General features: G+C 37.8%; 2 protein-coding genes and 1 pseudogene across 2 annotated transcripts; 1 reads left to right on the top strand and 2 right to left on the bottom strand.

Annotated features, from left to right (window-relative positions):
- Positions 1 to 413: 413 nt before the first annotated feature.
- LOC117635268 (zinc finger MYM-type protein 1-like) lies at positions 414 to 1,163 on the bottom strand. Its single transcript, XM_034369615.1, has one exon. It carries the CDS (start codon positions 1,161 to 1,163, stop codon positions 414 to 416), a length of 750 nt encoding a protein of 249 aa, XP_034225506.1.
- A 920-nt stretch (positions 1,164 to 2,083) lies between these two features.
- Positions 2,084 to 2,882, bottom strand: LOC117635267 (annotated as a pseudogene).
- Positions 2,883 to 3,401: 519 nt separating this feature from the next.
- On the top strand, positions 3,402 to 3,951 carry LOC117635266. Its single transcript, XM_034369614.1, has 2 exons — positions 3,402 to 3,464; positions 3,508 to 3,951. Exons 1-2 carry the CDS (start codon positions 3,402 to 3,404, stop codon positions 3,949 to 3,951), a joined length of 507 nt encoding a protein of 168 aa, XP_034225505.1.
- The last annotated feature ends 6,057 nt before the right edge of the window (positions 3,952 to 10,008 follow it).

Here is a 10,008-nt window from a genome sequence, read left to right as displayed (position 1 = left end):
AAGTATCATAATGTGAGTTCCAATGTGTATCACAAGGACGTTTGAGAGTAGTTTCTTGATTTAACCCTCGCCCCATTTCAAGATCATCAATTTCAAGAGCTTTCATAATATCTTTTTGTTGTTGCTCTCTAAGTGCATCACAACACTTACACAATGCTCCAATAATATTAACGACACTACTAGCCATTGTGAAGAAAGTAGCAATGTTTTCATTTCCCTTTGCACGGCTACAAGAGCTAGTTGTAGTTGATGTGCAAAACAATGGACATAATATGCTTGTAGATATTCTCTCAAAATCTGTGTTTTAAGACTATTGAGCTCACCTCTCATATTACTAGTGCCATCATACCCTTATCCTCGTAGCCTGGAGATGCTCAAATTTGTTGAAGAAATCAAATGCTCAATTACCTCTTTCAATTTGCTATTAGTCGTATCAGAGGCATATTGGACAAGCACAACCTTTCAATTACTTGCCCTTTTTTGTTCATATAACGTAACACCACCGCCATTTGCTCTCTTATTGAAATATCAAGTGATTCATGTAACAATATAGAAAAGAATGCATCATCCATATCACTAATAATTGCATCAATGGTCTTAGCGGCACAAGAATTGACAAGTTCTTTTTGAATTTTAGGAGCAATATACTTGAGATTCCTTGGAGCGTTCTCAAACACAACGGCACAAACTTTCTCATCATGATCGGCAAGAAATTGCAAAAGCTCCACATAATTATCCTTATTGCTAGATGTTTCGCTTTCATCATGACCATGAAAAGGAAGACCTTGTCGCAATAAATATCTAGTGCAATCAAGTGCGGCAATTAATAGAATGCGATAATTACTACAAGCTTGGTCTGTCTGCTTGATCACAATGGTTTCAACGTGTTGCTTCTGATTCATCAAATCTGTACAATGTTGTGTAGCTTTATTGTGAAGAATTCCAACTTGTCCAACATGGTCCCTAAAATTCTCAGGTCCCTTCCTCCAATTTTTAAACCCTTTCTCAATGAAGACATCGCTTCCAGCCTTTCCTTGTTTATCAAAGTAGCATTTAAAAAGATAACAATGAATACAAAATGCAGCATCTTTTTCTTTACTATACTCCAACCAAACAAACGAATCAGACCATTTCACAAGAAAACGTCGATTACTCTCCCCCATAAGTGTTTAAGGCATGTCATTTTGGCTTTTAGGCTGACAAGGACCCCTTTGCAGATAGGCTCTTCGGATTTGTTCTCGAAAATTGGGATTATAATAAGTCATTGGAGGTCTAAGTCCAGGGTCTGTAGGAAGATTAGCCAATATTTCATCAAACTCAGTGACCTCCGATCGTTTTGGACTACTCAAATTATTCAAGGGAGGATGTGAAGTAGATGGATTATTTGAACTAGCCGGATTATTTGAAGAAGGGTTGGAACTAGCCGGATTATTTGAAGGAGGGTTGGAACTAGACGGATTATTTGAAGGAGGATTTAAACTCTTTCTCTGAAAGTACCGTTCCATAACTGTACAATTAAAACAAAATAAGGATTTTATATCTATTACTATGACTAATTGACTATAATTTATCAATTAAATAAATAAATAAATATCAAATTATCAATTAAATAAACAAAATGAAATTAATTATACCTGGAATAACGTGTCACGCAACCTCTTTCTCCTCGAGGTTGCTACTTATCTTACTAATACAGAGATAGCTAAATAAGAAAAAAAAATTATTAAAAAAAGAATAAAAAAAAACTGGCGTTTGCTTAAGGAAAAAAAAACGCATTCGACTTACTTTGGATTGGCGTACTCAAGAAGGAAAAAGACGCAGCATTCTTGTGATGCACACACACTTTGATGAAATTGGGTGATGTTAAATTGGTCTTTTATAAAGAGAAATCTCAATCCTACTTAATTAAGGAAGTCCCAAAACCCAATTGAATAAAGAGAACTCCCAATTAAAACCCAATTAATTAAGGAATTCTAAAAGCCCACAAAAAGCCCACGAATTACAGCATCAGTTTCCCTTTTTTTCTTTTTGTTTTAATTTAAAAACCCTAGACCCAAACGACGTCGTTTTGACCAGGCTTAGTTTAAAAAAAAACTCGCGTGCTGCGCGCATCAGCAGCAGCGCAGAGTGGTTTGCACATTTCATCGAACATGTGGTGTGCGTCGTTGGTCTGAAGCAGAGGTGCAACTCCAGCATCAGTAATGGAGTTTTTCGGCGACCGAGGTGCACTGCACCCGGTCCGCCACTGCTCTTCCAAATCAACCAGGATTTGTGATAATGGACTCTTCTGGACCACATATGAAGAAATCTGAAGCACAACTTCTCTGTCATTGAGCCAACTCACTGCAAATGCAGAAGCAGATAAAGAGCTCAAAGCTGCACTTCTGCTTTGCTTCTCATTGTAAATTGGATCTCTCTGCTGCTGCAACCTACAAAGTCTTGATAACAGTTCTTCCTTTTTCTGAATCAGTCCTTTCACGTGCTATTGCAGCTCCGGTATGTATTTCACGGCCCGTGAAATTGCGGTTGGATTGCTTAGTTTTTTCTGCACTACATGTTAAGAGTGAATTCCACGTTCGGGAATTAAAGCACTACAACAATTTGCAATAAATAATTGATCAGTGTGTACATACCATTTGATCTGGTGCTGGAAACAAGGAACGAAGAGTGGAATATTAAGTGTTGATCTTTTTGCGACGTTCGCCCTCACTGGCGTTGTGGTGAAGCTTCTTAACCACCTTGGAGTCGCCGCCGCCGCTCATAGGCGAAGACAGTGTGAACTCAAACTGATCAACTTGTTGATGAGGAGAAAGACAATGAAGAAATGACTCCGCAGATTCGTTGCCTTCATTGATCATCATCATGTGGTTGTGGTTTATGGAATTTTCCTCTATGCCAGTCCAATGGTGAAAGGAGACAATGCCATGGTGATGTGGTTGGGCTTGATGTTTCTGATAGAGCTACTACTGAAAACAATCCTAGCCACTCATCTCAGTCAAAGACTTGAGTCAAGCTCATGTGATTAGTTAAAACTAACTCTATCTTTTGTTAAATCTGTTGCAACAGATCTTGTACAGCTGTCACTCCTATAACGTTTACTTGTATGTTATATAAGCATTGTAATCATAATTACATTAAGTGAATGAGAATATTCAGTTAATCTACATGGTATCACGAGCCTAACGTCTCACGACTTCTCCCTTTGGTTCCCTTTCTCGTCGTTTATTGCCTTTTCTCGCTGTCCAAACACTCCTTTCTCTGCCCTAAGCTCTTTTGTCATGGCAGCTTTTGATCTTCGTCCTTCACTCTCCACCACAAATCCTCCCTCTTCTCACATTTCGATCTTGGATCTTCCCTCCTCTCACATTCCGATCTCGGATCCTCCCTCCTCTCACATTCCGATGTCGGATTCCTCTTCATCGATCTCTGTTTCTTCAATTATGGTGAAAAATATTGCTGGAATGGTTCTGATTAAACTCAAAGGCTGGCAATTATCTTCTATGAAAGAATCTTTTCCTTTTGGTGCTGCGCAAATACAAGCTTTTGGGGCTTATCACTGGATCGGAGCCTCCTCCACCTCAGACTATTTCGACTTCAGCTGGTCTCTCTGTTGTTAATCCTGCATTTGATCTCTGGTATGATCGTGATCAGAGTGTCATGATTTGGCTCATTTTTACTCTCTCCGAAGATCTTCTCACCCACACTGTTGGTGTGGAATCCTCACGTGATATGTGGCTTCTTTTGGAACAGCAATTTGCTGGTGTCTCTCTTACCAATATCCATCAACTGAGGTCTCGTTTGCAATCGATTACGAAAGGTGACTCTTCCATGACGACTTATCTTCACAGTATTAAAGAAATTGCTGACGGTTTGGCTGATGTTGGTCAACCTCTCTCTGAATCTGACATTGTGGTCAGTGGCGGACCTGTGTACTCCAAACCTCTGTCTTAGCAGGGTGTACTCCAAACCGCCAGCCCAAACTCTTATCTTAGGTATAACACCCTATTTGGAACCATTTTTATTCTTGAACCTACCTCCAAAAATGATGGGAAGTGGCCGGAATCTCATCCCGAAATCCTGCCAAATTTTGGGTTACAAATCGAGTTGCCTACACTAGAAATTGATCAAATCCTACCCAACCATCAGCTAGAACACATTGAAAGGATGGAAAAACATACCAAATTCGAAGAAAATGGTGGCCGTAGGTGTCCGAACGAGCTCCACGAAATTCCGTCAAAAATTGTCCAAACCGCCCTGTTTCGTGGCGGTTTTCGGACACCACGACAGCGGATCGAGGCTGAGATGGGCTGTGACTGGAAAAGGAAAGTATGGTGGTTCTAACGGGACCAGTCTTCCTTCAATTGGTGGTCGGAGTTGAGAGATATCACCTTTGGAAGTCAGTTGGTCGAGCTCCCAAATTGCAGAAAATCAGGGTTTTAAAAAACTGAACTTTGAATTATTTACAGTTATGCCACTGAACTTCTTTTAATCGTCATTTCTTCGTTACAATCCCGATTCGAGTCTACTATGTGTCTACGGACTCGTTTCGATGTGCTCTACGCAAGGATCCAATCAAAATTTCTAAATTCCTTCTCAAACTTAAAATGACCTTTTTGCCCCTTCTTAATATTAAATAATATTTTAATTTCTCAAAAACCTTAATTAATTCAAATCCTTTTGTTTTAATGTTTATTTCAATTTATTCCTCATTTAAATTTATTCTTACTTTAATTATTTTAACACTTTTTGGACCGAGATGTAACAATTTTACCAAAGTCTCCCCGGTCAATAAGTCACCATTTTCTCTAATAATTTATTATAGGGGCAAAATTATGTTTTCTAAGAATAAATTAAAAACTAAAAATTAACTTAGGATCGGGTTGTTATAGTAAGGGTGGTGGAGGTGACAATGGCAGTTATGGTGAAGATGCTAGCAGTGGTTATGACGATGGTGACAGTGGGACTGATAGTGGGGGTGGTAGTGGTGATGGAGGTGAGGGTAAGGGTGGTGGCCGTGGTGGCAATGGTGACCGTGGCAGTGATGGTGGAGGTGGTGGCGAAGGCAGTGATGGTGGTGACGGTAGTGGTGGTGACGGTGGGGGTGATGGTGGGGCTGGTAGTGGAGGCGGCTGTGGGTGGTGGTGTAGATGGCGGTGGTGGTGGCGGCGACGACAATGACTGTGGTGGTGGTTGTGGTTGTAGTGGAGGGGACGACGACTATGGTGATAGTCATGATAAGATGGTGGTAGTAGAAGTGGCGAAAAAACGTATTTTGAGAATAAAAATAATATATCTATCAAAATTTCTAGGGAGAAGCAAAAATTTGTCATAGCTTAAAATTAGTCTATTATCAAACGAAATCCACCACTTTTTGTATTTCCTTTAAAATCAATGAGTTTTTGAATACACCCAAACTTTTATGAAGCATTTTAAAGTCGTGATTGAATACATCCAAATTTGAATGAAGTTTAAAAAGTGTGAATTGAATAAACCTAGAATTGAATAGACTTCTATAAAATCATGATTGAATACACCTAAACTTTTAAACTTCTTTAAAATCTTTTAAAATCTAAATTGAATACACCCCCCTTAATGTTGAGAAATTATAGAATGGTATTGTACTATCACGTCAGTTAGTAGTACTTCTATTCAAAATATGCCCATGTGTCATTTAAAAAAATTATAGTGTTTTTTTTTTACAACTGGACTTTTGCCCTCTAGAATAATATTTAAAAAACAAAAAAACCAAAGACGCCGGAAACCAACTCCCATGACCACCCAAATCTTCCTACCTTGCACTACCAACCACCCAACCCAATCGCCCAAGGGTTTCGGTTGGCCACCTGCTTAATCTAAAACAAGAACCACATAAAGAAATTACTGGAAATAACAAAAATTGATTATTCCCTTTGTGGTTTCTATACAAATGATTATCAACAAACCCAAAAGAAATAGGGAAATAGCTCAAAGTACCACCGATTTTATAATTTTTTGTGAAAATACCACCCCTCCCCAAAAATTTTAAAACTACCACCTATAAATACATCTTTATTGTCCACTGATTGCACCCATATCACATTTTCAAAAATTTGGTTCTCTCTCAACTCTCTCTCTAGCTCAACTCTCTGTCTGTTTGTCTGTCTCTCTTTTTGCTCTCTCTCTCTCTCTCTCTCTCTCTCTCTCTCTCTCTCTCTCTCTCTCTCTCTAGCTCAACTCTCTGTCTTTCTCTTTGCTCTAGCGCAGATCTCTGTCCCCCTCTTTGCTTTCTCTCTCTCTCTCTCTAGTGCAACTCTCTCTCTCTCTCTCTCTCTCTCTCTCTCTCTCTTGCAGCTCTGTTTTGCAGCTTTGTCTCGCTCTTTGTTATGAATCACGAACCCCTCCCTTGACTCCATATTTTAGTATGTCTTCTGAATAGCTGCTTGCAACCTTGAAGATCTACTAGATCGTCAACCTCGAAAAGGTAGGGTTGATGGTTATTTTCTTAATATCTGTAGGATTATGTGAAATTTATTTTGTTTTGATTGCTTGGGTTTCTGTTAATTTGTTTTTGGGTTTAATTTCTTTCGGTTAGATTTTTTGAATCTTCATGCTCATCCATCTGGGTTTTTACCAATTGCATTTAGATTGATCTGGATATGTGAATCTTGAAACTTGGGATTTTCCATTTGACGTAGTGGATGTTGTTGTGTTCCTATTATTTTGTTGTTGTATTGTTGTCATGTTGCTGTTATATTGCTATTATATTGTCTGCTTATTGCCTGGTTATTGTGGTTGTACTGTGATAATAAATGTTGTTTTGTCATGGTCAGAAATGGAGGCAATTGTTATTCTGGTTTGCTACAATAGAAAATGGGTAACCTCAAAGAAGATGTGCAAATACGAAGGGGGTGACTCAAAAGGCTTAATAGTTCCACGGACCATCACATTTGCTAAACTGTTGGATCGTGTGCATCAGATTGGTAATACAAACTGCAGGGAAGACAATGTTTGCTTAAAGATATGAAAGTGTAGCCTTGGTTTTCCCTTCACGGGATAGTATTGTTAGGGTTCGGTGGCGATTTATTTTGCATATCTAAAATATGGATGTTGTTTGGCTTAATCTTTGTATATGTAATTCTTGTATTAATAATTGACACAAATTAATCTCGTAATCCTCCAATTATTAACTAGTAATGAGTCAAGATAAGTAAATGAAATGAAACAAAACAAGAAACCCAAAATAAACACAAACAGCAATTTCTAGCACCCATTTATCGCCACTATATTGCTACTGTATCACCAAGGTATTGCTATTTTATTGCGTTTTAGACAGAAACGAATTATGCACTTCCTCAGTTTTTCAGTTTTGCCATATGTCCACTTTTTGACCTTTAAGTTTTCTACCCAATATGCAATTTTTGTGTTATGTATATGATTGGATTGAGCATAGAAAAATGAAGAAAACTACACGGACCAAATGTCAAAAATGGATACAAAAAAGAGTAGAAGTCAGTGGAAACAAGTAGTTTCAAACAAGTAAGCTGCTATACCTCCATAAAGAGCAAGTATGTTTGTATATCGAGTAGTACAAAATAGTTGAACTTCACAATATAAAGAATAAGTATGCTAACCACGATTGCAACTCGAAAGCAAAACCCAAAAATGGAAACAATTTATGTGCCATGTAAGGCAATTAGCCACCACCATTGACTGTACAAAATTACATTTCACCATATACAACATGGCCGAAGACCCTGGAAATTATTTCACCTTGCTACACAGAATACCTAAACCAAATAGCTTTATCAAAATGGATGGATGACCATATAAAGCACCTCCAACACAGCTTAGATGTCTGCATCTTCATATAAAAGATTTCCTGACATAAGGAGCACAATGAATTCCCAAGTGATAAGTGAAGACTGAGCTCAATTCACTGACATTATCATATTTACCTCATATATATGCCTCCCCCCTCAAAGCTTGAGTCAGTAATATGTGATCTTCGAAGGGTGCCTAATGTAGAGACTACAGATGAACACCTACAATTTTCTTTCTTTGGATGAAACAAAACAACAAACAAATACAGAATCCAATTGCATAAATCACCAAAACCATTAAAACCATAATAAAATAGCAATAAAACAGCAATACGATATAAATAACAACAAGAAAACAACAGCAGTTTCAAACAAAGAACAAAGAACACACTCATTCACTGTTTCAAATAAGGAATCGTCACAGTCAGACAATTTCAGAGAAACCCATAAACCCTATACCAAATTCATGGAAACCCCTAAATTAATTTTCTTCGAAACCCATAAACGCTATACCAATTTCAGAGAAACCCCTAAACCAATTTCAGAGAAACCCCTAAACCCTAAACCAATTTCGAAGAAACCCCTAAACCAATTTCATAGAAACCATACACCCTAAACAAACTTCAAAGAAACCCATAAACCCAAAGAAAATGATGATGAACTATACCTTTTGGATGTGAATAGTGGAGTTAAGCTTCGATGAACAGACATCGCTAGAGAGAGAGAGAGAGCAAAGAGAGACACAGATCTGTGCTAAAATGAAGAGAGAGACAGAGAGCTACACTAGAGCAAAGAGAAAGACAGAGAGGTACACTAGAGAGAGAAAGCAAAGAGAGAGACAGAGAGACAGACAGAGAGAGAAAAGGGGGCTGAGCGAGCTGAGAGAGAACTAAATTTCTGAAAATGTGATATGGGTGCAATCAGTGGACAATAAAGATGTATTTATAGGTGGTAGTTTTAAAATTTTTGAGGAAGGGTGGTATTTTCACAAAAAATTATAAAATGGGTGGTATTTTGAGCTATTTCCCAAAGAAATAACCAGCACACTTCAGAAACCTGTTGAGTCCCTTAATGAGCTTGCTTTCTTAATTTTTCTTTTCTTAATCCATGGACTATTGGGTTGGGTGGAAGAAGTGCGAGGATCGGGATTGGGTTGTGGTGGGAGGTGGTTTCCCGCCGCTTCCTTTGGTTCTTTCTTTTTTTCAAAAAAAAAATAATTATAAATATACTGAATCCAACGAGTTACTGTTCCAAAACTGTAGCTTAGGAATAGTGAAATGACGTTTGTGCCCCTACTTAACTGGTTGCCCTCTTAATTATGTTGACTAATGAATAGTACAATGGCCTTTTTGTCCTGATGCATGGCGACATAACCCTTTTGCCTGATCGCTTCTTTTTGAAGAAACCAAAGCCGCTTCATCAAAGAGAAGTGAGAGAGAGAGACCTCAGAGATCATGGTCGTCTTCTCCAATTCTCAGACATGGGTACTTTCAAGGCCTCAAAGATCATAGTCGTCTTCTCCAATTCTTAATCTCATTTCATATGCTCTTCGTTGGTTCAGCCATCTTTCATCCTCTATCCAACGTTCGTTTGAGAGATTTTTGATCTGCGAGTTCTTCCATCGTTTCTCTTCAGGTTTGAATCCCCTCAATTTTTTAACAGATTAATGATTTGGTGATGGGTTTTTGAGCATGTTGTTGAATCCTTTGGTTCCTTGCCCAAATTGATTCTGCTGCTGTGATGATCTGTTGTAGTTATTATTGTTGTAGTTATTATGATAGGTTTAGATGTTTACAATATCTGAGCATGTTGGTGAATCCTTTGAGTGTTTTGGTAATTGGGTACTTGAGAACTCCCAACATGGGTTCCTGGCTTTTTTTGTTTTTGACTTTCACATCGTTTATGTTTTTGACTTTCACATTGTGGGAAAACATACGAAAAGGAACAAAAAGTAAAAAAAGGAATCTAAGATTCAAAAACTTTTATGTTTTTATTCTTTGTTTTAGAAACACTTGCTTTCGTCCCCAACAAAAACAATCAATTCATCAGCTGTTGATGGGTTACTCTATATTGTGTAATAATCTATTGTTGTTAATATTAGTTTTATTTCTTTATTATTTTCTATTTTTATGTTCATGTGTTTTTATATTAATTTTGTGTAGTGTGTATATATATATATATATATATATGGTGATTTCATGTTAGAGAT

This window comes from Prunus dulcis, chromosome 7 (genome assembly GCF_902201215.1).
Source record: "Prunus dulcis chromosome 7, ALMONDv2, whole genome shotgun sequence".
Lineage (NCBI taxonomy): Eukaryota > Viridiplantae > Streptophyta > Magnoliopsida > Rosales > Rosaceae > Prunus > Prunus dulcis.
Note: the sequence above shows the minus strand (reverse complement) of the source record. Positions and strands in the feature narration are given on the sequence as shown.

Excerpts from the sequence above, each read along its gene's own strand:
- LOC117635268 (XM_034369615.1), bottom strand. The coding sequence starts at position 1,163 with ATGGGGGAGAGTAATCGACGTTTTCTTGTGAAATGGTCTGATTCGTTT.
- LOC117635266 (XM_034369614.1), top strand. The coding sequence starts at position 3,402 with ATGTCGGATTCCTCTTCATCGATCTCTGTTTCTTCAATTATGGTGAAA. Across the intron at positions 3,465-3,507 it reads TGAAAAATATTGCTGGAATG|AATCTTTTCCTTTTGGTGCT; the intron begins GTTCTGATTAAA and ends CTTCTATGAAAG.